This window comes from Thamnophis elegans, chromosome 13, assembly GCF_009769535.1.
Source record: "Thamnophis elegans isolate rThaEle1 chromosome 13, rThaEle1.pri, whole genome shotgun sequence".
In the NCBI taxonomy this organism is placed as follows: domain Eukaryota; kingdom Metazoa; phylum Chordata; class Lepidosauria; order Squamata; family Colubridae; genus Thamnophis; species Thamnophis elegans.
The window spans coordinates 5,275,472-5,302,392 of NC_045553.1; the positions used below are offsets into that span (position 1 = coordinate 5,275,472).

Consider the following 26,921-nt stretch of genomic DNA (forward strand, 5'->3'; position numbering starts at 1 on the left):
CTGCTTATCCCAGATTCGTGGGAAGGACTGACTGGATGGATAAAAATACCAAATTGAGACTGGCTGATGGTGTTACCAGCCCTAATAATGATCTGGAGCATCCCTTGAACTCGGTCGGCGTTGACAAAATCCCCATCGGTCAATTGCAAAAAGGCAGCTTGGATTGGAACAGCTGACATCCTGCGATGATATCTTTAATATTATTAAATAATAACATTTGCCTATCTTGATGGGAAGGACTCGATAGGCGAACCAAAATACCAAATCTTGTTTGAACATCTGGCTGTGTGATGAACAGATGAATAATAAAAATGAAATATAATAATAATAATAATAATTATACAGGTAGTCCTTGAGTGATGACCCCCAATTGAACCCAAAATGTAGGTTGCTAACTGAAAAATTTATTCAGTGAGTTTGCTCCATTTGCATGATTTTCCTTGCCGCTGTTCTTAAGTGCATCATTGCAGTTGTTCAATTAGTGACATGGTCGTTAAGTGAATCTGATTTTTCCCATTGAATTGGCTGGTTGCCAGGTTGCAAAACGGGATCCCTGGGACACCGCAACCATCATAAATGTGAGTCAGTTGCCAAGCATCTGGATTTTGATCACGTGACCGCAGGGATGCTGCAACGGTCATTAAGTGTGAAAAACGGCCGTAAGTTGTGAGTTTGAACGGTCACTGAGTTGCTGTCACTTGAGGACTACCTGTGCTCCGTAGGTGGATAAAAATGTCAAACCTGCTTATCGGTGGCTAGGGGGGGAAAAAAACTTTGGAAATGAAAAAATGATATGCTTTAATTGAAGAAAGTAAATGATGATATAATTTTGCTGTGAAATAATCTAACAATGACACAACGAAGAATTAATATAAGGTCTGGTGATATAATGTATAAGGCTAAGAACTTATTATAATGATATTTCGCTGATGATAAAGCAATTCTAATAGGGGAACAAATGAAAACAGGTATATATAGGCAGCGATGTTTTGTTGAAAAATGAAGGAATAAGATCTCTGTTTGAAGGTATGAAATGCAAAGTTAACAATAAATATAAGTATACTTTCTGGGGAAAAATAATGCTAATGTTAACTGAATATATATTGTAGAATGGAAATGAGGCCTTTAGTTATATTAGATGAAACATTTGAGACGGTAAATATTATTTGAAGATGCAGAGGTTAAAACACTTGTAACCAAACGACATGCTGCATGTGATGATGGTTTTTTTCTTTCTTTCTTTTTCTTTCTTTTTCTTTCTTTTTCTTTCTTTTTTCTTCCCCTTTTTTGGGTCTCCCCCCCCTTTTTTTAAAAAACCCTAGGTTATTGTGGTGTCTATTAAATATATAACAGAGAGATACGGGATGTGTGTATGGGGGGAAACGTAGTAGGGATGCACCTGTAATCAAATGACATATTGTATGGGATGATGGGGTTTTTTCCCCCTTTTTTATGTGTGTGGGTTTTTTTTTCTTTTCCCTCTGCCTTTCTTTTTCTATTGTTATGTGATTATGTTGTCTATGTAACAAAAATAAAATTAAATTAAAAAAAAAACTAGAAAGCTAAAAAAAAAGTCAAACCTGCCTTAAGCAATCATAATAAAATCATAATAAAATCATAATAAAATTAGTAATATAATAGAAATGGAGTATAATATTGTATAACAATTCGATGCAATAATGCCATATAAACAAATGTAATAAAATGATCTGCAATATTATAAAACGATATATTATTAATTAATATAATTAATATAAAATATAACCCGTCCAGGAAAAGCATCATTTTTAACTTTTGCAGCTCAACCTACCTAAAAGCGAAAAAAAAACCCCGCCACGGTTACCATGACAACGGCTTCCCTTCCGTAAAGTCCTCTCGTTGCCGGGTAACGCTGGACCGCGTGATGAGGGGGAGCTTCTACTAGCCAATCGAAGCCCTCGTTGCTCCCACTGTGGTCGTTCCGACAGCCAAGACGTGGCCAATAAGAGGCGTCAATGCGATGGCGCCTTGCTCCTCCCACTTCCCACGTGCCTCTTAAAGGGGGCATGGATACGATAGTAAGAGAAGGTGGCATACACTTCGGGTTGTCGATTGACCTTAGTGGGAGACCAAGCGGAAAGCGAGCGATACATCGCCTGAAGTTAAACGAATTTATAAACAGGCTGTGATCCAGATACTCAAATGAACTCTTATACTTGTTGTACAAGGGCTAATTCTGGCCGTTTAACTGGCGGCAACCTTGATAGAGAACCGGAGTTTGCAGGCAACCATACGTTTCCTTATCTCTTCGCGGTATTAGAGGCGTAGCGCATTCCAGGACAGGACGTCGGAAAAGGGCAAGCCAATAGCGCATGCGCGTTCCTAAAGCCTCTAGGGAACGCGGTAAACAGGGATTCTACCACCACTTCCGGGTACCAATAGGACGCTGCTTGTGCTGCATGTAGAGTGGAGACATTAATAAAATACCTTCTATTTGATAACTCCTAATAATTTCTTGCTGGTTGGGGATGATGGAAATTGTGGTCCCACATCCTTCCAAGGCTGCAGGTTGAGTGGTGCAATCCTAGGGATGCGAACTTAAATCCATATTATTATTCCCAGGGAATGTCTATAGATAGCATTACAACTTGCAAAAATACATCTTTTTAAAATAATAATAATGATGATGATAATAATAATAATAATAATAATAATAATAATAAATGCTTCTCCCCCCTCCCCCGGATTGCAAGCCTCGCTTTTTCCCCACCAAACCGCAAATAAAACGGACTCTTGCAAAAGTCATCAGCCCGCTTTGCATTAAAAGGGATTAACTGGAGGGTCTCAACGTCTTCCTAGCCGGCTCCTTCGCCCACTTTTGTTAGCAAGGCACATTTGCAAAGTATCCCGCTTGCAGGGTCTCCTCCTGCTTGAGCGGGGTGTGTGTGAGATTGGGGGTTGGACTAGATGACCTATAAGGTCCCTTCCAACTCTGTTAAAAAGAAGTCGGAAAGGGTGGGGGCGGAAACTGGAGCACATATTGCAAAAGGAAGAAAGAAAAAAAACTTCTCTTTAAATGACCTCTGCAAGCCCTGGAAAGGTTCTGAACTAACCACGATGATTGCAAACCAGGGTTAGAAGCCTGGGCTGAAAAGAGGGTTTTTTTTAAAGGAAGAGGGAGGGAAGTTGGAGGTTCCCACGCTTTATTTACGCGCTGCCTGCTTCCCCGCCTCCTTTGGACTCGTGTTTGGCTGCTTCCTCCTCCTCCTCCTCCTCCTCCTCCTCCCTAACTCGTCGGAAAGAAGAGCTGCGGAGGCCCGAAAACGGGAAAGAGCCCTTGGCGTTTGCAATTCCATTTGCATTGCATTGCATTGCATTTCTTCTTTTCTTTTCTTTTTTGCAAACGACACTTTTTGCCGACACGCGTTGGCCCAAGATCATGGGAACGCCGGCAAATCCCCGAGACGGGCTCCCGCTTTGATCATCAAACAAACAAGCAAAGGAGAGGGAGAGGGGGGGAAAAACCAGGAGCGCCCCGTGCAGCAGAGCCGGTTCGGGGAGGGCGGTGGGCTTCTTCTCCCCCCTCTCCATGGCTGGGTGCCTCGAAGAGGACGACGTCCCCCTGATCTTGACCTTAGAGGACGGCAGGAGACGGAGGCTCGATCCGGAGGGGGTCCCCAACGAAAGTAAGCCAACTTTTCTGCCCCCCCCCCTTCTCTCTTTCTCTGGGATGCGAAGCTGAGACGCGCTTGGCAAGCGGCTCCAGTGGGCTTCTTGGGTGGGGAGGGGGCTCTGCGTGTCTTTAGAGAGAGGGAAAGGGGTGGGGGTGGGGTGGGGGTCCCGACAGCAGCATCCCGCCTGCGGAGAGGTGGTCCCCCTTTAGGAAACTGAAGTGGGGAGGGGGAGAGGGGGGATAGAGACAGTTTAGAGAGGTAGAGACAGACAGAGGCAGTGATTGTGTGTTTGTGTGTGTGTGTGTATGTATACACATACATATATATACTTTAAAGTCACAACCCCTGGTATGCCCAAGTATGGGAGGAAGGTCACACTTCCACTCTCTGTCATTAGGCTCGTCACAAGAGTCCATCCAGACAGAAACCCAATATTTTTTACTGTTGCCTTTTTTGTTACATTTGTTATATTTATGCTGATACATAAATAAAGGGAGACTAGTATAGATCTATTTCAAGCTATTTAGCTCTCATCAGCTAGCCATACCCAAGTTTTTGGGAATCGAACCTGTGCTCGATTGCCCCCCAGGCAGGGAGTTAACCATTTGAGCTACAGAGAACGACTCCAAAATTTGGGTATGGCTAGCTGATGAGAGCTAAATAGCTTGAAATAGATCTATACTAGTCTCCCTTTATTTATTTATCAGCATAAATATAACATACATACATACATATATATATATATATATATATATATATAGAGAGAGAGAGAGAGAGAGAGAGAGAAACAGTGATTAGATAGATAGATAGGTGATAGATAAAAAGAGAGAGAGAGAATGATATACAGATAAATAAACAGAGACAGTGATATATAGAGAGAGGGAGGGAGGCAAGGCAAGGAGATATGTATGTATGTATGTATGTATGTATATAAGTATGTATGTATGTATGTATAGATAGATAGATAGAGAGAATGATATATAGATAGTTACACAGAGACAGTGATAGATAGATAGATAGATAGATGATAGATAGAGAGAGAGAGAGAATGATATATAGATAAATAAACAGAGACAGTGATATATATATATAGAGGGAGGGAGGCAAGGCAAAGAGATAGATAGAAATAGAGAGAGAGAGAGAGAGAGAATGATATATAGATAGTTACACAGAGACAGATAGGTAGGTAGGTAGGTAGGTAGGTAAGTAGGTAGGTAGGTAGGTAGGTAGATAGATAGATAGATAGATAGATAGATAGATAGATAGATAGACAGACAGACAGACAGACAGACAGACAGACAGACAGACAGACAGATATACAGACAGACAGAGATGGGGTTGTTGGACTCCAATTCCCAGCAGCCTTAGCTGGCTTGGGTAAGAGGGGTGGGAGCGCCATGTTGGCCAGGGGGTGCATGCTAAGTCGGGGTTCCCCGCTTGCAAAATTGGACTTTGGCAGCTGCAGGGAGAAACACACAGGGTGGACAGTTTTGTCTGGAGGCTAAATTGTGTGATGAAAGGTTGCGGGGGGGGGGGAATAATTATGTCTGGCCTAACGAGGAGAAGGATTAGGGGGTGATGTGATAACAGTCTTCCCCTAGTGGAGGGGCTGGCGCAAAGAAGAGGGTGTGTAGGAGCTTCTGTTTGATCAGCGGACTGGACTAGAAGACCTCCAAGGTCCCTTCCAGCTCTTCGGTATCCTGATTCAAACTTCTTATTTAGGGTATAAGAGCACAGGACCAGAAGTAGTATGGTAGGTAGAAGCTTGTTTAAAAAAAGAGATCCAACCTAGAACCAAAGAGGAAAATTCCTGATGTTGTGTTCCTGTCGCTGGAGGTTTTCCAGAAGGATATAAGGTCTCTCGCCTTGGGCAGGGGGCTGGACTAGAAGACCCCCAAGTTCCCTTCCAGCTCTCTTCTTTCTGATTCAAACTTATTCTGTAGTATACCAGAGGGCAGGATAAGATGTAGTGGATGGAAGCTAGTTAAAGAGAGATCCAACCTAGAACTAAATAGAAATAGGTTTTTATTTTTTGCAGGGCAAAAAACGATGGGTGGAAATTAAACCAGGAGAGAAGCAACCTAGAACTAAGGAGAAATTTCCTAACACTTAGGACAATGAATCAGTGGAACAGAAGTTGCTTCCAGAAGTTGTGAATGCTATAACACTGGAAGTTTTTAAGAAGAATGTTAGATAGCCATTTGTCTGAAACGGTATAGGGTTTCCTGCCTACGCTGGGGGTTGGACTAGAAGACCTCCAAGGTCCCTTCCGGTCCCATGATTCTAGGGTTTAAGGAAAGCATAATGGACAGATTACATGCCTGACGCCACTTCTTTTCCGTGTTTTTGATTTTAAAATGCCGCGTCCAAAGGCCTGCTTATTATTTTTCTCTTCACCCTTCAATGCCATCTGTTGGCAGGAAGCAGAGATGGAAATCTCTGGATGAAAATAAGAGAAGGAATAAGGAGGGGGGAGTGATTTTGTCACTCAGGATGGATTTGATTTAAATCCAGTCGATTTGAATCACGATTTAAATCACTAGTAAAAAGGCTTGATTTAAATCAACTTGATTTAAAGGAATAAGGGGGGGAAGTGATTTTGTCACTCAGGGTGGACTTGATTTAAATCCAGTCGATTTAAATCATGATTGAAATCGATTTAAATCACTAGTAAAAAGGCTTGATTTAAATCAACTTGATTTAAAGGAATAGGGGGGGTGATTTTGTCACTCAGGGTGGATTTGATTTAAATCCAGTCGATTTGAATCACGATTTAAATCACTAGTAAAAAGGCTTGATTTAAATCAACTTGATTTAAAGGAATGGGGAGAAAGTGATTTTGTCACTCAGGGTGGACTTGATTTAAATCCAGTCGATTTAAATCACTAGTAAGAAGGCTTGATTTAAATCAACTTGATTCAAATCATGATTTTTTTTAAAGGGCAATAGTGCAGAATATGCAGCCTAACTACGCTCCATTTCATGCCAAATAAACTAAATTATTAAGGTAAAGGTAAAGGTTCCCTTCGCACATATGTGCTAGTCGTTCCCGACTCTAGGGGACAGTGCTCATCTCCGTTTCAAAGCCGAAGAGCCAGCGCTGTCCGAAGATGTCTCTGTGGTCATGTGGCCAGCATGACTCAACGCCGAAGGCTCACCGAACGCTGTTCCCTTCCCACCAAAGATGGTTCCTATTTCTCTACTTGCATTTATTACGGGCTTTCGAACTGCTAGGTTGGCAGAAGCTGGGACAAGTCACGGGAGCTCCCTCCCGTTAGGCGGCGCTCGGGATTCGAACCGCCAAACCTCCGACCTTTCTGATCGACAAGCTCAGCTTCTGAGCCACTGCGTCCCAAACTAAATTACTAATGTATCTTAAATAGAATATTATCTTTAGATAGATTTTTTTTTTTTGGTTACTCCAAAAGCATTTTATTAAAATCAGATTCGGGGAAAATCTGATTTAAAAGAAAAGAAAACCCAGTTCAAAATTTAAAAATCCATTTTGTAATTATTTATTTATTTATTTATTTATTTATTTATTTTTTAAAAAAACACCCTCCGATTTTTATTCCACCACTCTGCATGCTAGCCGAGGGACTGTGGCTATCATGCTCTGGGGTTGCAAAGCTAGGAACAAAAGAATAGATTATTATTATTTTTAATTTTTTTTAAAAAAAACCCTTTGATTTGACTCCTCGAGTCCCTAGAAAGAGATTTTCCCCAGCAAAGAGGAGGATGGGGTGATTCACAACACGGAGGCGGGAAAAATATAAATGTGGCCCAAAGGAAGTAAGAAAATGCCACAGTACATCTGCTCCTGCGAAGCATCCAGCCCACTCAAGTAAAGTGCTCCTGTTGTTGTCTCTGAGTAGTGAATTCCTAAAAGCCAGTTCGGTCTAACTCCGGGATGGCAAACCTGGAGCACGCGGAGACCCTCTCTGTGAGCACACGAGGCGTTGCCGAACTCAGTTCCACCGCGCATGCGCGTGCTCTACCCACTAGTCAACTGATTTTTGAGTCTCTGCCACGTATGCGCCCAAGGCAAGGCGCATGCGGGAGATGAGCCGGCGTGCGCTGGGGCGCCCCCACAGCCCCGTTTTCGGTCCCAGGAGGCTTCAGGGGGCCCCGCTAGGCCCAAAACGAGGCAGAGGTGCGTGCGCAGGGCGGCAGGCCACGCAGGGTTTGTGTGTCACACGCATGTTGCATTATGGGTGTAGGCACCTTGACTTACAACAGCTCATGTTCAAAGTTTACAACGGCATTGAAAAAATGGACTTACGACTGTTGTTCACACTTAACGTCTGTTGCAAGGTTTCCTGGTCAGGTGATCAAAATTGAGATGCTTGGCCACTGACTCGTATTGGTGACGGTTGCGGGGTGTCGTGATCCCCTTTTACGACCTCCTGCCGAGCCAATGGGGAAGCTGAATTCACTTCACCCCCCCTTTTACTCACTTAACAACCTCAGCATTTCACTTAACAACCGTGGCAGGGAAGCTCGTGAAACGAGGCGGAACTCAAATTAACCAATGTTCCACGTAGCAGCAGAAATTCTGGGCTCCATTCTGGCTGTAAAATGAGGATTGTCTGCAGGTTGGCAAAGGGGATTTTGCTCAGCCAATCCGATTTTTGGATGCCTGATTAAAAAGACTTAATTAATCCTGGCCTCTCTCTCTTCCTCTCTCTCTCGCTTTTACTTTTTCCATTCCCAGTCCTTCCCTCCTGCCTTTCCTCTTTCTCTCTCCCTCTCTCTCTTTCTCCCTCTCTCTCTTTCTCTCCCTCTCTCTTTTACTTTTTCTCTTCCCTCCTGCCTTTCCTCTTTCTCTCTCCCTCTCTCTCTTTCTCCCTCTCTCTTTCTCTCCCTCTCTCTTTTACTTTTTCTCTTCCCTCCTGCATTTCCTCTTTCTCTCTCCCTCTCTTACTTTTTCCATTCCCTTCTGCCTTTCCCCTTTCTCCCTCTCCTCCTTTCTCTGTCTCTGTCTCTCTGTCTCTTTTACTTTTTCCATTCGCCTTCCTTCCCTCCTGCTTTCCCTCCCCCCCCCCCCCCCGTGTGTGTGTCTGTCTCTCTGCATCCTGGAAAATCAGCAAGTATTAAAAAGAGAAAACTGGGAGGATCATGAAGGGGATGTTAATTAATCCTTGCTGGATCCCGTTTCCTGGAAGCCGTGACATTCTAGGTGTTCCCCCCGCCCACACACACACACACACCTCGTTGTCGTTCCCACATTTGTTCTGCTGGTTTCTGAGTCAGCTCCAGCAAGGGCAGAGTGACCAGACGCTGCTGAAAAGTTTCTGTCATTTCGTATGCGCGGGTTGTCAGCTTAGGATGCTCTGTGTGTGTGTGTGTGTGTGTGTGTGTGTGTTTGTGAGTGTGTGTGTGTGTGTGTGTGATTTCCACCTGTTCCCAGAGCAACCAGACAAGATGCAATGTGCATCTTGGACGTATATTCATTCCTTTGTGCAAACCGGGGGGCGGGGAGGGAAGCCAAGAATTTTTGCAAAGCTTTGCAAGGGGAAATGGGTTCGGAGGTCCCTGGCACTTCTGAATGCTCCATTCCTGGAGGTTTTTTAAGAAGAAATTGGGCAGGCAATTGTCTGGAATGGCGTTGGGTCTCCCTCTCCAGCAGAGGGGTTGGACTAGAACAGTGGCCAACAATTAGTGATCTGTGGATCATTGTTGGTGGTTTGTGAGAAAATCTGGGTGGTCCGCAGAAAAATCCTTTGCCTTTTTGATATTGCACTAAATCAGGGGTCCTCAAACTGCGGCCCCTGGGAGGGATACATGCAATGAACGCTTGTGTTGCTGCAGAGTCTCCCTCTTTGGGGTCTTTTTGTGCGGGTCGGAGCGGGGCAGAAATTCCCACTTGGGGTCTGCTTTGGCCTCCTGGTGGGGGGCTTTGGGCGAAGGCTGGAGGGAAAAGCCGCTGGTGGGGAAGAGCCAGAGGGCCTCGTTCCAGTGGGACTACATCATGGCCTGGAAGTGGCTGACCATCTCAGCCTGCTGAGCCTCCAGGCGCCGGCACCTGGCCTTGCATTCCCGCAGGTCTTCCCTCTGCTTGGAAAGCCTATGCTCCTAGTCCTCAGTGAGGTGCTTCTGCTGAGCCTCCTTCTCGGCCAGATCCAATTTGAACTGAGCTGTTTTGCCAACTCTTTCTCCTGGGGGCTGCTTAGCTCCAGCAACTGCTCCCTGTTGGGGCCCTAAGGAGCCCGGGCGGAGCAGGCGAGGAGGGGCTGGGAGGGGAGGGGCGAGTAGAGACTTTTGAGGTGCCCCTCGATGTGAGTGACATCACCCAGTCAGCCACACCCACCCAGTCATGTGACCAGCTAGCCACACCCACCCGGCCGGTCATTAGGCAGATCATATTCGTGGTTTGCGGGATTTAAAATTATGAATTTAGTGGCCCCTGAGGTCCGAAAGGTTGGGGACTAGAAGACCTCTGAGGGTCCCTTCCAACTCTTGTTATTCTATTAAGGGGTGTGTTTGTGTGTCAATCTATTTTCCAAAGCACCTGAAGGCAGGACAAGAAGCAACGGAAGGAAACTAAATGAGGAGAGAAGCAGCCTTTATCTAAGGAGAGACATTCCCTGAATAATTAAACAATGGAACCGCTTAACCTCCAGAGGCTGTGCGTGCTCCATCCCCGGAGGTTTTTAAGAAGAGCCTGGACAAGCCTTTTTGTCTGGAACGGCATCAGGTCTCCTGCTCGGGCAGGGGGTTGGACTAGAAGACCTCCAGGGTCCCTTCCAATTCTGTTATTCTGTATGCATCCTTCCGTTTCAGTCCTAATGACGTCTCTAATGAGGAAATGTGCTTTTTCCAACGTTGTGATGTGAGAAGTGCAAAGTACCGTTTTTGAGACCCTGTATCATTTAAGACAATTGGTTGTCCAATCGCTTCTTAAAAACTCCCAGTGTTGGAGCATTCACAACTTGAATGAAAAGGAGGGAGGGAGACGGTAGCTGGAGCGCTTACCGAAACTGTCCAAAATGTTGTCGAAGTTGTTGAGATAGTAATAGCCTTGGTCCACCACCGTCTTGTTCCCGATGGTGCGGTTGACCCAACGAAAGGCATCAGCCACCGTGCTGGTGCTGGATGAAAACATACAAATATAATAGCAGAGTTGGAAAGGGACCTTGGAGATCTTCTAGTCCAACCCCCTGCCTAGGCAGGAAACCCTACACCGTTTCAGACAAATGGCTATCCAACATCTTCTTAAAGACTTCCAGTGTTGAGGCATTCACAACTTCTGGAGGCAACTTCTGTTCCACTAATTAATTGTTCTCCCTGTCAGGAAATTTCTCCTTAGTTCTAAGTTGCTTCTCTCCTTGATTAGTTTCCACCCATTGCTTCTTGTTTGTTTGTTTGTTTGTTTGTTTGTTTGTTTGTTTTATATGCTGCCCTTTTCCCCCGAAGGGGACTCAGGGCGGCTCACAACTCAAACCAGAGAAGGGGGATACAAACAAAAAATTAAAACAACACAAAACAATGCATAATTTAAAAACATACAACAGTCATACCATTCAAGACGGGGGGGCAACAGCTCTTTAGCCCCAGGCCTGTCAGAACAGCCAGGTTTTAAGGGCTTTGCGGAAGGCCTGGAGGGTGGTGAGGGTTCGAATCTCCACGGGGAGTTCGTTCCAGAGGGTGGGAGCAGCCACAGAGAAGGCTCTCCTCCGGGTAGTCGCCAGTCGACACTGGCCGGCTGATGGAATTCTGAGGAGGCCTAATCTGTGTCCTGCCCTCAGGTGCCTTGGAGAATAGCTTGACTCCCTCTTCTTTGGGGCAACCCCTGAGATATTGGAAGGCTGCTATCATGTCTCCCCTAGTCCTATTTTTCATTAAACTAGATATATATCAATTCCTGCAACCGTTCTTCCTATATTTTTAGCCTCCAGTCCCCTCATCATCTTTGCTGGCTGAAATTAAATAACCTTTTTCTTAAAAAAAGAGAAAATAAACACAGCCGAATGTTTTGAGTTTAAAATGTCTACAGGGACAAAAGAGGAATCAAAGTTGCAACCACAAAATTGCCAAAAGAAGAGAAACAAATCTTAACTGTTAACTTTTAGTGTTTTTTTTTTTAATTATTATTATTTTGTCTGTGGAATATCTTCTTGGCTGCACTCAACATAAACATAAGATGGGAGTTTCTGAGAATTCAGCCCAGCCCCACTAGGTGACCTCCTTTTTCTTCATGAGGTCTAGGAACTTGACAAGTTTCCGGAGACACGGACTTCTCGCTCAGACGCCTCCATCATAATTTGAACCTGACAAGGGCCTCGCCTTCCTTGGGGAGGGAATGTCTTAGGAACAAAGAGGCCAGAAATGGAGCTTACAACCTATCCTTCCTGCTTCCCATCCAGATGGCCTCAATTACGACGAGATCCATGATATGTCCAGCCCAGTGACGGGAGAACGGTGTTCTCCGTGGGATCGCGGAAGACGGACTTGGGAAATAAACTACCAGGAAGCTGCCATTTATCTACAGGTGGGCCCTAATTTTTGCTTGGGGGGGTTGGAAAAAATGAAGGAGGACGGGGAGGGGGAGCGTCCCAGAAACCGCCCTCCTCCAGCCTGAAGAATGGGCGCTAAGAATTCCGGGAATTGGGAAGTCCACCCATCCCAACAACTGTCCGCTCCGGCCAGCCCAGAGGCCTGGAGCTGCCATTCAGGGGAGGAAACTGGGCCAGTTGCCAAGACTCACCTTCCCTCCTCCACAATCTTCAGCCGAAGAAACTACAAAACTCCTGCTAACAATCCATGATTAATTGCCGGGTGGTTTTCCCTCTGGGTCACAAGGTGTAGGAACAAGTTAAAATACTTTCAAATCATCTCTGTGTTTGGCTGTTTTCATTAATCCTTCAGAACCTGACATCAACTGTTGCCGGGAAGGTTGTAAAATGAGGCGTCCTTCCTTTAACCACTGTCTCGCTTAGCAACATTTTAAGGCTCCATTGGGGTCGGAAGTCGAGGAGTGGCTGTGTTTGGGGCTTGCGCCATAACTAGGTGGTTTTTCTTTTCTTCTTCTTAAACATTCCAGGAAGGCGAGAACAATGATAAATTCGTCACTCATCCCAAGGACCCCAAAGCCCTTGCTTCCTACCTCTTCGTCCACAACCATCTCTTCTACCTGATGGAGCTCACCACGGCGCTGTTGCTCTTGTTGCTGTCGCTATGTGAAGCCCCCGCCGTGGCCATATTCCGCCTGGGCATTTACGTACGTGGTTCAAAGGGAAGGAGAAGGGGGCGGGAGGATCAAAGGACATAGTGGGGACTTCCTCCCCAAACCCAAACCCCTTGTTCATAGGAGGGATGGTGGGCGTGTTCTGACCGAGGCTTCCCGAGAGCATGAAGCCAACTCCTGGTCCCGACAAAAAACCCTTTTATTAATTGGCTGTGAATTCCACTCATTCACATCCAGCAAAGTCTTTTGAGGGAGAATTTACGGTCACAGACCTTATCTGGCTTGGAGAGCTGCCAGGCCGAGATCTGCAGAACTTGGCAAGGAGTCTCAGAGAGTCGCGAGCCAATGAAGCGAACTAATTGCCTCCTGCAAACTCCACTCCCCTTTCGTTCCTCTTTTATTTCCTCTGGGTGGGGCCATTCACCGTCCCCCTGTGGCCTTACTCTCAAGTCCGCCCCTGTTCTTTAGCTGTTCCCTTTGTCTGGCAACTCTGTGTATGTGCATACTGGGAACAGGCTCCTGCTGTTCTTCTGCCTCACTGATGTCCGACTCCGAAGGCAGCTGATAACTGGCATACGGCTCTGGCCCCCTCTCTGCCTCCGACACAGAGCCCTCATCAGAGCCTTCCCCAGACTCCAGGACTGGCCCATGTTCCTCCCCAACCTCCTCACTGTCCGAATCTGCCGCCAGATCTGCTGGCCGCTGGCAGGCCACAATACTTACAAACAACAAAGGTGACAGATCATAGTTGCAATCGTTCGCCCGCAAGATACAAACCACAAGTGATAAATCATAAGATACCAAGAGGAGAAGATAGTAGGAAAGATAAGTGGTTGAGAAAGGAGGAAGATGGGAAGGGTAAAAGCCACGCAGCGTACTACACAACGAGTAAGACAAGGCTGTAGGAATGAGGTGTTCAAGCCTTAAAAGTTGCCTTTGATTTTGGAGAGCCCCGAATGTAGAATCCTGGGGCTGGAAGGGTCCTCAAAGATCATCTAGTCTATGGATCTCCAACCTTGGCAACTCTTGTGGACTTCATCTTCTAGATTGTTTTGCTTTGCTTTGCTGGCTGAGGGATTCTGGGAGTTGAAGTTCACAAGTCTTAAAAGTTGCCAAGGTCGGAGACCTGTGATCTAGTCCACCTCAAGGCAGGACAGAGATCATCTAGTCTACCCCCCTGCTCAAGGCAGGAGCTGTTTGGTTTTTTACGAATGAGCGAAGGAACATGCAAACTCCTGCAAACTCCACTCCCCTTTCGTTCCTCTTTTATTTCCTCTGGGAGGGGCCATTCACCGTCCCCCTGTGGCTTTCCTCCCAAGTCAACCCCTGTTCTTTAGCTCTTCCCTTTGTCTGGCAACTGTGCGCATGCACCTCTCACTCTTCCCCCTTCCGGTTTCAGGTCCATGCCACCTTGGAACTGTTCGCCTTGACCGTTGTGTTGTTCGAACTCTCCATGAAATTAAGATGGCTGGGCGGCCATACCTACATCCGGCACAAAAGGACCATGGTTAAGGTAAGGCTTTACCTACCTCACTTGAACTTGGCTGATGTTTTTACCTGGAAATATATCCCACCTAAAGGGACGTGGTGGCTCGGTGGTTAAGACACTAAACCACTCAGCTTGTTGATCAGAAAGCTCGGCGGTTCGAATCCCTAGCAGCATGTAACGGAGTGAGCTCCTGTTACTTGCCCCAGCTTCTGCCAACCTAGCAGTTCAAAAGTAAAATCCCCATTCCCGCCGCACTCTTGGGCCAGCCAGATGTAGCATTTGCTAATTCTCCGAACTACTCAAAATTTCCGCTACCGGTTCTCCAACTACTCAAAATTTCCGCTACCAGTTCTCCAACTACTCAAAATTTCCGCTACCAGTTATCCAAACTACTCAAAATTTCCGCTACTGATTTTCCGAACTACTCAAAATTTCCACTACCGATTCTCCAACTACTCAAAATTTCTGCTACCAGTTTTCCGAACTACTCAAAATTTCCGCTACCGGTTCTCCAACTACTCAAAATTTCCACTACCGGTTTTCCAAACTACTCAAAATTTCCACTACTGATCTCCAGAACCTGCTGGATTTCACCCATGCTGTATACCCTGAGAATTGCTAAAGAGGATCCGCCTTCACTCTCTCCCTCCCATCCAAAACTATTTAAGCTCCACCCCTTCTGGAGGATCCTGGGAATCCAGGCTGCATTCCACCACACCCGATGCCTTTCTCTTATCTTTTCCTCCCGCTGCAGACCTGCGTCCTCTTCCTGCAGTTTGTAGAAGCGGTCGTGGTCTTGGTGCGCCAGACGTCCCACCTTCGCATCACCCGAGCCTTGCGGTGCATCTTCCTGGTGGATTGTCGTTATTGTGGCGCCGTGCGAAGGTAAAATGGGTTAGGTTGTCTCTGTCCCAGGCTGGCGCGATGCCCTTGGCAAGGAGGCTGCCGTTTCTCTTTTCCCTTGCTGTTCGATGAAGAATTTTATAAATTGGGGGTATGCCCCGTTTTTTGACCTGGACGGCTACCTGCAGCACGGGGCCCTCACTTTATCTGGCAGAGTGCTGCAGGAGGCCATCCAGGCCAAAAACGGAGCACGCGGGGGCCGTGCATAGCCGCCCCCAGCCAGTAATGGTGTCCTCTTATCTTTGCTCCTGGTTTAGGACTGGGAGCATGCACGCCCAGCACTTCTGTGTATGCGCAGAACCTTTTGTGAAGGCGTCTGGGAGAGTGGGCGGAGCCTCCCGCTGCCGCTACTGCTTCTCCCGAACTGAGGTGAACCAGCAGAATGCCACCTCTGCCCCCAGCATCCCATTTTGGCCGCTGACACTCAGCAGGCTGGTCCTTAACTACCGTATTTTTCGGAGTATAAGACGCAGCTTTTTCCCCTCAAAAAAGAGGCTGAAAATCTGGGTGCGTCTTATACACCGAATACATTTTTTCCCCTCCCGAAGCCCCGCCCCCTTCACCAAAATGGCCGTGCATACACTTTTGGAGGCTTTCAGAGAGCTCCCGGGGGCTGGGGAGGGCAGAAATGAACAAAAAAGGGTCGTTTTTTGCCCCCCCCAGCCCCCAGCAGCACTCTATAAGCCGCCATAAGGCTATGTATGCAATTTTTGACAAAAAACGGGCCCGTTTTCACGAAGAACAGGCCGTTTTTTGCTCGTTTTTAATTTGTGTCGGGTTGATTGGAGTCAAACCCTGAAGGCTACTAACTGGAGGTTTGAGCCACAGCTTGTTGCTGAATTATAGATGCCAAATGGGTTCATTAATCTGAATCGTCCAGTTTTTCCTTCGATGGGGTGGAATTTAGTGAGGGGGGGGTAAATTCCCCAGAAGGAGGGAGGGGGTTGCATTCCAGAAAAGTAAGAGGACATCCGGCCCCAGATACGATGTGTGTGAGAGAAAGAGGGCGAAGACAGCTCCTCCTCAAGAGTTCCCAAAGTCCCAGGCGAGTCCTTGGCGTTAGGAACGAAATGCCGCCTGAAACTTCCGTCACTAAGTGTGACCTCTTGTGATGTGAGTTTGGGCCCCGTTGTACAAACCTCTCTCGCCCCCTGTTGTGACGCGAAGCACCGCAGTTGTTGAGTTCGCAATGTGTTTGTTAAGCGAATCGGGTCGTCCTTTTGACGGACGATCAAAAGTGGTGGCCAGTTAGGTTTACGACGCTGCGGGCAAGATTTTGTTGTGAGTTTTGCCCCGTTTTACAAAGTGTCTTGCCGTATTTGTCAAGGGAATTACACACACACACACACACACACACACACACTCCTTTTTAAAAAAAAGTTGAGGGAAGTATCAAGTTTTTTTCTCCAAGAATTCATTCTGAAATGTATTTGTTTGCAAGTTTAGCCCAGCGAACTTTAAACAATGGTGGAGTTTTACTTTCTTGGAATCTCACTGGATGTTTTTAAGGGATAGAATAATAATTGATGCGTGGAGAGATTTTTTCTTTTCTGTTGTTTTTTCTTTTGGTCTTGTGTTTTCCAGAAACCTACGTCAGATTTTCCAGTCTCTGCCTCCCTTCATTGATATTCTCCTTCTTTTGCTTTTCTTCATGGTCATCTTTGCGATTTTGGGTATGGATTTTTTTTTCTCACCCTTCTTATTCATTTGTTTAAGGCGAAACACTTTCGGAAAAGGCAGAAATATTTGCAGTCCAGAGAGCTGGACAGAAGGTGTGGCAAGATCAGGAGTGGGTTCCTGTCAGTTCTAACCTCATTTATAGAAGAGGTTCCACAAATCTCCAGTGCCGTTTAGAACCGGTTCCAGCTCCCTCCCCCCGCCCGTCCGCACATCATCAAGATGAAGAGCGAGAGGAGGAATGCTGGGAGTTGAAGTACACAAGTCTTAAAGCTGTCAACTTTGAATACCCTTGGGTTTTGTTTTTTTTCTAAAGGGTTAGTGGTGCAAGAGTCTTGTAACTTGACAGCTTTAAGACTTGCACGCTTCAATGCCAGAGTTCCTGAGCCATGACTGGAGGAGGAATTCTGGGAGTTGAAGTCCACAAGTCTTAAAGCTGTCAAGTTTGAACACCCCTGGGTTTTTTTTTTCCTAAAGGGTTAGGGGTGCAAGGGTCTTGTAACTTGACAGCTTTAAGACTTGCGTGCTTCAAATGCCAGAGTTCCTGAGCCAACATTTTGGTTGCTAAGCAAGAGCGTTGTTAAGTGAGTTTCACCACATTTTACAAGTTGGTCACGCCCACCCAGTCACATGGCTGGCAAGCCACTCCCACCCGGACACATGGCCAGAAAGCCACTCCCACCCGGTCACATAGCCGGCAAGCCACTCCCACAAAGCAGGCCACACCTACAGAAGAGGTTCTAAAAAATTTTGAAACCCACCACTGGTCGAGATACAAAAACATATAGTCTTTAAAACAGAAATCTTTTTATACTGGAAACATACAATAGAGAATTGAAATATTTGATTGTAAATGTGTTAACGGCAGCTAGAATTGCTAAAAATTGGAAAAATGAGAAAATACCAACGCAGGAGGAAGTTATGTACAAAATAATGGAATGTGCAGAAATGAGTAAATTGACATTTGAAATTAGAGAACAAGAAGATAAAAAATTTTATAAGACATGGGATTTATTTTACCAATGGTTAGATTAAAAAAAACATGGAAATGAAAGATGCTAGAGAATGTTATCAATACAAGAATAATAGAATGATATTGAATATAACAATGATACATTATTATTGGGTAGATTGAAGATGATGTAATGAATTGTTATAATATAAATGATCCCAACATTTAGTATATCTCGTTGAAAATGAAGGAATGAATAGTGATAGTCAAACAAATGAGGTACAATGATAGTAATGTATATGAACATATTTGATTCGATAATATGTGATTACATATAAATTGCAAGTGATGACTATGGAAAGGATGCCCAAAAACCTTGTAACCAAAAAACACGTTGTATGTAATGAAAGAGGGTTTTATGTCTTGTTTGTCTGTTTGTCTAAAAATTAAAAATAAAAAAAAAAGGAGGTGTGTCGAGACGTCGCAATGCAGGCATGTCTGTGTTTCGTTGTGGTGGAGGTACCAACACCTCCCAGTGTGCATTGCAACACCACAGAACAAGGGACATCATATTTGGGGGTGCGATTGGAAAATTTTAGCCACCGGTTCTTGGCCAAGTTGCTGGGTGGGCGTGGCCATGGGCGCATGGCCTAGTTGTCCTTCCTGCACCACGGCGGGGTGTGCGAGTGTGTGTATTTCGCCCTCCAAAGGCTCTGGAAGCCTTCGTCGAGCCTCTGGAAGGGTGAAAACAGCCTCCCGCAGGCTCTGGAAAGAGAACCATTTTTGGGCTTCCGGTACTTCCAAGAGGCTTGTTTTTTGCCCTCCCAGCGCCTCTGCGCGGATCCTGCACTTACCTGGCATCCAAAATGGTCCGCGTGGAGACTCCTGGGAGGGGTCAGGTAGGCGTGGTCAGCCGGTCCTTGTAATTGCTGGTTCGGCAAACCACATTAAAATTAACATACGGTTCGCCCGAACCAGCTGAATCCCACTCCTGTTCGTATTTTCTCTTGGTCATGGACAGGGTTGATGGGGTTAGAACCGACTTGGATTTGATTACCTTTGTATCATTGTCATTTAGTGCTGGTTACCACGTAGTTTGTTAGATAGAGATAAAAGTTTTTCACCAAACGCCAAACTGAATCTCTGTTTGTATGCACGGAACGTGACACCGGGCTAACTTCCAAGGAGAGATTATTCAATACAGGTAATCCTGGATTTACGACCGGAATTGAGCCCAGGATTTCCGTTGCTAAGTGACAGATTTTGTTAAGTGAGTTTTGCCCTGGCATGAATTATGTTACCTAGTTTTGGCCATGAAACGTCTGGAATGTCAGGGTTCAAAAAAAAAACACCCCCAATGAAATAAAACTCCCAGACTTGTGTTTCCTCAAAGTTCCACTTTATTAGAGATGTCATGTTGACACATCTGGGGAAACCCGAATCTGAAAGCTTCCAGGTTTTCCCCACCCAGTTGAAAGTTCAAGATCCAGCACCCAGAAGTTCATCAGAAGCTCCAGTCTTCCCCTGCCACGAAGACAGATTCCACCCATCCAGTTCCGGCCAGGTGCAGAGACAAAGATGACCTTGAGTTTCTAAGAAGAATGTCGTTATGGCTACATTTCACCCAACTTCGTTCCTCCCTCCCTCTCCTTCCTTCCCTCTTTTCTTATCTTCCCTCCCTCCCTCTCGCTTTCCTTTCTTCCTCTCTCATACCCCTTCCTTTCCTTCTTCCTCCCTTCCTTCCTCTCTTCCTCATTCCTTCCCCCCTTTCCTCCCTCCCTCCCTCCCCTCCTTCCTTATTTCTTCCTTCATTCCTCCCTCCCTCTCCTTCCTTCCCTCTTCCCTCCTCTCCTTCCTTATTTCTTCCTTCGTTACTCCCTCCCTCTCCTTCCTTCCCTCTTTTCTTATCTTCATTCCCTCCAAGGGCCCCTCATTTCAACCCAGAGCTACAAATAATTCTTTTTTTAAAATATATTTTTATTGCTTTATATCATACATTTCCTTTCTATGTCGAGCAGTGTGTCCAGAGTGCATGCAAACCTCATCATCGTCATTATAATCATATATCTATAAACAAATATCTGATAACCTCAATCATATTATAACATATATTATCTTCCATTGTAGAATCGATTATATAACCGTCAAAAATATTCACTCACCTGTTTTTCTTTCTCCTATAAACTATATTTCATCTAATTCCATTCCCCTAACCTCAATATCTGTCATTTTACCATTTATAGAATAGTTCCCATGTTGTAAAATAGTCTCTTCCTTTAATTGTTAGGGTTAACCTATCCATCTCTGCACATTCCAGAATTTTTAAAATTATAGTGTCATCTGCAAGGGTTTCTGGGTTTACTCAGCATTGTGCATATGTGATCTTAGCTGCAATATTTTCTTTTTTTCGGTAACACTTTATAGATGTAATCTGTTTGATCTTCCTCTGTTCTTCTCTCTTTCTTCTAGGATTTTATCTCTTCTCTCCCAATAAATTGGACCCTGTAAGTAAACCAGCACTCTTGACTGTTCTTTGGAACACCACAAATCTTAATAGGGGAAACCTTTAAACAACTTGTTGAAGTTTCAGTGGATTCCAGCAAATAGGCAGTTCTAAATTATCGTATTTTTTGGAGTATAAGACGCGCCGAAGTATAAGACGCACCTAGCTTTTGGGGAGGAAAACAAGGAAAAAAATCTGCTTCTGCCTCCCAGAAATTTGCCTCCTTGCAACAAACAGCAAACAGTACAGACAATATGCACTGTTTGTAGTGTTACATTTGAGGCTATACTTGTCCAGATGCTGTTAAAATTGATGTGGCTTTCTGGAAGTATACGTTATTCTCTGCTACTTAAAAGAAGATAAAATAGCACAGGGCCACTTCAGTTCAAGCATTTATTTTTAAAAATCTTCATTTTGTTAAGCTGCCTAGAACAACAATAAAGCAATCTTTAAAGAATAAGTCTAATAATTTGAACCTTCTATAGGCATTTATAGTTATTGACTTGCCTCCTTGCAGCAAACAGCCTGATTAGCACGAGAAAAAAAAATCCTGCTTCTGCCTCCCAGCATTTTGCCTGGTGGAGCAAACAGCAAGTTTCACTTTCAATTTAAGTGAGCCTCCCGATCATCAGCTGTTTCAGGCTACAGGGATTGCTATGCCCTATTGTAGCTTCCGGAAGCCCCATTTACCGCAAGGGTGGGTGGGTGGGGCTACATTCAGTGTATAAGACGCATCCAAAATTTCACCCTCTTTTAGGGGAGGGGGGCAAAGGTGCGTCTTATATTCCGAAAAATACAGTTGGGTCAAGCAATTGTGGCTCTCAATTTGGCTCCATTTCCTTCCCCCTTTTTAAATAAAGAAAGGTGTCACCCGCGCAGGACTTAAAATGCCAACTCTGATTGGCATCGTTTTGCTTCACTGTTTTGCAAAAGAGGAACTGGTGACATGCTTAGCCCGCAAAGTTACAGCGTGGAGTTTCCAGTTCTTCCCGAAGCAAGGAAAACCTAACACGAGAATTAGTCATGAGGGGCCGTAGAGAAATGCTGGCCGTTGTCTTCTTACAGCTGCCATTGGGACCAGAATTTCTGTTGCTAAGCAACGTGGTTGCTGAAATGAGTCGGGCCCAATTTTATGACCTTGTGTGAAAAACCGTCGTAAGTTACTTTTTTCCCAGGCCCGAACGGTCCCTGAAGTTGTAAGTTGAGGATTACCTGTATAAAAAAAAATTATCCTCTTCGAATAACCCCATATAATCCCTTGTGGGATGGAATCCTGGGCAACCGAATATAGCTGAGTGCTTACTGGCCGGATGCCCTTTCCGGTCACCACTACAGAGTTTTGTTCGGGAGATAAATTGTCATTGTGCCCAGAGAGAGAAATATCTGCCTCTACCTAGGATTGAACTCACAGCCTGTTGAGTGTGAGGCGAAAGCTCCTCCTCTAGGCCACTGCACCACTCATTACCTGTAACAAAAATGAAGAATTAAAAGCAAAATGGGGGGGGGGGGTGTCCAGTCAATGTTACCTGTCTCTTTTTGCTAAACTGAAGAGGCATTTGAGATCCTTTCAGGCCACCATCTGAAATTGTCGATTCAGAAGCGACTGTTTCATTCTTCTTTTTCCTCGTGTTTTATGGGGTTTTTTCTTCTTGTTTTTGCAGTATTTCAACACTTTGGAGAACAGCCTGGTGAATCTTTTCGTTCTTCTCACGACTGCCAAGTAAGACTTGGGTTCTTGTGGAGCCACACTAGAGGTGATGGCGGTGGGAGGGCAGAGGGAAACTAGCCACATTCCTTTTCCTGAAGCGCGTATTAAGGTGGATAAAAGGTGAAAGTGGGTGGATAAAGGCCCTCCCTCCTGAATCAGAATAACAAGAGTTGGACGGGACCTTGGAGGTCTTCTAGCCCAACCCCCCTGCATCCACAGAGAGGTAGAATCACATGAATGGATAATATATATGGGTATATGCATACTTTTGTATATAAAATAGAATAAGAAGAGAATAAAATAGAAATAGAAAAGAAATAGGAGTAGATTAGGAATGGAATAGAATAGAATAGAAGGGACCTTGGAGGTCTTCTAGCCCAACCCCCCTGCATCCACAGAGAGGTAGAATCACATGAATGGATAATATATATGGGTATATGCATACTTTGTATATAAAATAGAATAAGAATAGAATAAAATAGAAATAGAAAAGAAATAGGAGTAGATTAGGAATGGAATAGAATAGAATAGAATAGAATAGAATAGAATAGAAGGGACCTTGGAGGTCTTCTAGCCCAACCCCCCTGCATCCACAGAGAGGTAGAATCACATGAATGCATAATATATGTGGGTATATGCATACTTTTGTATATAAAATAGAATAAGAATAGAATAAAATAGAAATAGAAAAGAAATGGGAGTAGATTAGGAATGGAATAGAATAGAATAGAAGAATTGGAAGGGACCTTGGAGGTCTTCTAGTCCAACCCCCTCCTCAGGCCGGAAACCCTAGACCATTCCAGACAAGTGACTGTCCAGTCTCTTCTGGAAAAAAACCTCCAGTGGTGAAGCACCCACAATTTCTGGTGGTAAACTGTTCCACCGGTTAATTGTCCTGGCTGTTAGGAAGTTTCTCCTTAACTCCCAAGTTGCTTCTCTTTTCATCTCTCTCTCTCTCTCTCTCTCTCTCTCTTGGAACAGTTTTCCCGACGTGATGATGCCTTCTTATTCCCGAAACCCATGGTCCTGTGTCTTTTTCATTGTGTATCTTTCCATCGAGTTGTACTTCATTATGAATTTGGTGAGTACCGTCTCCATCTTTTGGCCACCTTTCTTCCTGCTTTAAAACTGGGCCTTCAGCACCGTTGCTGCTTATGCTTTCTACTCCTCTTCCTGGGAAATCGTATCTTCTCACCTGACTTTGCAACGCAGTTCGAGATTATTCTTCTTTTTTTTTTTTATAATCTCCCGTAGCTCCTGGCTGTCGTCTTTGACACCTTCAGTAACATTGAAAAAATGAAGTTCCGATCACTGTTGCTTCACAAGCGCACCGCCATCCAGCATGCCTACCGCCTGCTGATTAGCAAACAGGTATGGGGGTCCTGGACACACCTGGGGAGGGATGATGAGCTGTGAGACTAATTGATGGCAGACATCCAGTATTTGAGGGGCTGTGGCTCAGGGGCTAAAGACGCTGAGCTTGTCGATCAGAAAGGGGGTTGGCAGTTCGAATCCCCAGCGCTGCGTAACGGAGTGAGCTCCCATGACTTGTCCCAGCTTCTGCCAAGCTAGCAGTTCGAAAGCAGGTTAAAAATGCAAGTAGAAGAAATAGGAACCACCTTTGGTGGGAAGGGAACAGCGTTCTGTGCGCCTTTGGCATTGAGTCATGCCGTCCACGTGACCACGGGAGCATCTTCGGACGCAGTGGTCGTAAGTGTGAAAAATGGTCATAGGTTTACTTTTCTCAGGGCCGTTGTAACTTTGAGAAATTGATAAAACTAGGGTGAGGCTGTATGTCCTCCGCGTAACTTCCTTTGTTTGTCCCTAGAGACCCGCGGGGGTCGCTTTCAAGCAGTTTGATGGCCTGATGCGCTTCTATGCGCCCCGGATGAGCGTCCGAGACCGTTATCTGACTTTCAAAGCACTGAGTCAAAGCAACAGCCCTTTGGTCAGGTAAGGACAGACGGGTGTGTCTGTGTGTGTGTTTCCTGCGCCATGGAAGAAGATGGAAAGAATCTGAAACTTTCTTTTCCCCAAACCAATTGCAGAACTTCAAAACTTTTGTGTCAGACCTGCCCTAGTCTGATCCCTTAGAGAAGAGAAACCCTCGACTCCCGTTTGGTTGAGATGAAAGGTACTTTTACTGAGAGGCTGGAAGTCAGGTGGGATCTGAGTTTCACCACCCAACAAGACAAATGTCAACTCTCTGTGTTGTCACGGGGACACAATGAGTGGGAGTGCATTCCGCGCATACTGTCGCATACTGGAGTCGGATCTCAGATTACTGCAGCTGGTTTCGGAGGGGTGCATCTATAGGGTAACGTGATTGTAACGGGGGTAAAGTTCAGAACTAAATCAAACAAAGCACAGGCTTGACTGCGAACAGATATTGCCTAATGCAACACTGATTTTGTATTAAGAACTTGACTCGATAATTATGATTCAATTAGGGCATCTTTAGGAAATTTGACAAGACAGTCAAGCCTGTGCAAAACTATTTCTTTTGGTCTCATCCCTCCCGCCATAACCAGCCCAAACCCAGCCAATGAGATGCCGCTGGGATGCTTTGGGAACTCCGAGGGGTTTTGGTTTGTAACATTCCACACTTGGGGGAAACGGCCTTGAAGATATCTTGGCACGAACCCTAGCGCCGCGTAACGGAGGGAGCTCCCGTGACTTGTCCCAGCTTCTGCCAACCTAGCAGTTCGGAAGCCCGTAAAAAATGCAAGTAGAAAAATAGGAACCGCCTTTGGTGGGAAGGGAACAGCGTTCCGTGCGCCTTCGGCATTGAGTCATGCCAGCCACATGACCACGGAGACGTCTTCGGACAGTGCTGGCTCTTTGGCTTTGAAACGGCGATGAGCACCGCCCCCTAGAGTCAGGAACGACTAGTACATATGTGCGAGGGGAACCTTTATTTTTTCCTAGCAGTGAAATATTCTTAGAAAAGGAAGAAAATCTTGGCTTCAAGATTTGCTTCCCGTTTTTTGCAAGCTCTCACCAGCAAAGCTAACCATGCAGCAGTCCTTATTTTTAGCTCTCCCTTAGCCAAGTCGGCATGACACGAGCGTTGCAAACTTTTGCTCAGACTTTTTATTTTAAATCTGGGACGGGGCCCTTCAACCTTGAATTCTTGGGGGTTGGGAATCCGATTGTCAAAATCTGAAGACGTGTTTGAGCCGGAGAATGGAATGCTCGCATGCACACATACACAATTACACACCTTTGTCTGTTTCAGTTTGAAAGATATGTACAGTTTCTACGAAGTGGCTGGTTTGAAATGGAAGGTAAGCTGTCAAGTTGGGGGTTGTTTGGGGTGTCTTTGGTTCAGGGGGTGATGGATGGGAGGTGAGCCCCTAGAATGAGGAAGAACCAAAGGGACACGCTGTGGAGAACAAACGCTGGGGAGATTTATGGATGAGTGGGTGGAAGAAAGGAAGGGATTGGAGATGAAAAAGGAAGAAAGGGAGGGAATGAAGATAAGAAAAGAGGGAAGGAAGGTGAGGGAGGGAGGAACGAAGGAAGAAATAAGGAAGGAGAGGAGGGAAGGAAGGAGAGGGAGGGAGGAACGAAGGAAGAAATAAGGAAGGAGAGGAGGGAAGAGGGAAGGAAGGAGAGGGAGGGAGGAACGAAGGAAGAAATAAGGAAGGAGAGGAGGGAAGAGGGAAGGAAGGAGAGGGAGGGAGGAACGAAGGAAGAAATAAGGAAGGAGAGGAGGGAAGAAGGAAGGAGAGGGAGGGAGGAATGAAGGAAGAAATAAGGAAGGAGGGGAGGGAGGGAGGAAAGGGGGGAAGGAATGAGGAAGAGAGGAAGGGAGGAAGAAGGAAAGGAAGGGGTGTGAGAGAGGAAGAAAGGAAAGCGGGAGGGAGGGAGGGAAGATAAGAAAAGAGGGAAGGAAGGAGAGGGAGGGAGGAACGAAGGAAGAAATAAGGAAGGAGAGGAGGGAAGAGGGAAGGAAGGAGAGGGAGGGAGGAACGAAGGAAGAAATAAGGGAAGGAAAGAGAGAGAGAGAGGAAGGTGGGGAGGAAGAAGGAAAGGAAGGGGTGGAAGAGAGGAAGAAAGGAAAGAGGGAAGGAAGGAGAGGAAGGGAGGAACGAAGGAAGAAATAATGGAAGGAAAGGAGGGAAGAAACCAGGAAGAGAGGAGGGAAGGAAGAAGGAAAGAAAATGAAAGGGTGGGAGAGAGGAAGAAAGGAAAGGGAGAGAGGGAGGAACGAAGGAAGAAATAAGGGAAGGAAGGAGGGAGAGAGGATGGAGGGGGGAAGGAAAGGAAGGAAGGAAGAGAGGAGGGAATGGAGGGAGGGGGGAAGAAGGAAAGAGAAGGAAGGAAGGAATGAATCCTGGAGGGAAAAGAGATCTCAAAGATCCTCTAGCCCAGTCATGAAAATGAACCAATGCTGACTGTGGTTTCCTTTCTTTTTTCCCCAGGCCAAGAGGAACCGAGAACATTGGTTTGATGATCTTCCAGGGACGGCTTTTCTTATTTTTAAAGGTGAAAAACTCTGCATTTCTATAGAACAGTGTTTCTCAACCTTGGCAACTTGAAGATGTCCGGACTTCAACTCCCAGAACTGGAATTCTGGAAGTTGAAGTCCAGACATCTTCAAGTTGCCAAGGTAATATATAACAGTAGACTTATATACCGCTTCATAGGCCTTTCAGGCCTCTCTAAGCGGTTTTACAGAGTCAGCATATTGCCCCCAACAACAATCCGGGTTGAGAAACACTGCTATAGAACATAGAATCATAGGGCTGGAAGGGACCTTGGAGGTCTTCTAGTCCAACCCCCTGCCTAGGCAGGAAACCCAACACCACTTCAGACAAATGGCTATCCAACATCTCCTTAAAAA

The 26,921-nt window shown here is 45.5% G+C and overlaps 1 protein-coding gene across 2 annotated transcripts in view; it reads left to right on the plus strand.

Annotated features, from left to right (window-relative positions):
• Nucleotides 1-3,075: 3,075 nt before the first annotated feature.
• TPCN1 (two pore segment channel 1) overlaps nucleotides 3,076-26,921 on the plus strand; it is a 29,878-nt gene continuing 6,032 nt past the window's right edge. The window contains exons 1-13 of one of the 2 annotated variants that reach the window (XM_032229989.1): nucleotides 3,076-3,665; nucleotides 12,020-12,144; nucleotides 12,697-12,873; nucleotides 14,240-14,353; nucleotides 15,084-15,214; nucleotides 16,817-16,905; nucleotides 20,331-20,365; nucleotides 22,026-22,084; nucleotides 23,054-23,153; nucleotides 23,327-23,443; nucleotides 23,901-24,025; nucleotides 25,311-25,359; nucleotides 26,500-26,563. In XM_032229989.1, the coding sequence (XP_032085880.1) occupies nucleotides 3,569-3,665; nucleotides 12,020-12,144; nucleotides 12,697-12,873; nucleotides 14,240-14,353; nucleotides 15,084-15,214; nucleotides 16,817-16,905; nucleotides 20,331-20,365; nucleotides 22,026-22,084; nucleotides 23,054-23,153; nucleotides 23,327-23,443; nucleotides 23,901-24,025; nucleotides 25,311-25,359; nucleotides 26,500-26,563 (1,282 nt within the window). In that variant the 5' untranslated portion in view covers nucleotides 3,076-3,568. The remainder of the gene's footprint in view (nucleotides 3,666-12,019; nucleotides 12,145-12,696; nucleotides 12,874-14,239; nucleotides 14,354-15,083; nucleotides 15,215-16,816; nucleotides 16,906-20,330; nucleotides 20,366-22,025; nucleotides 22,085-23,053; nucleotides 23,154-23,326; nucleotides 23,444-23,900; nucleotides 24,026-25,310; nucleotides 25,360-26,499; nucleotides 26,564-26,921) is intronic. The other variant, XM_032229988.1, reaches the window with a different exon arrangement.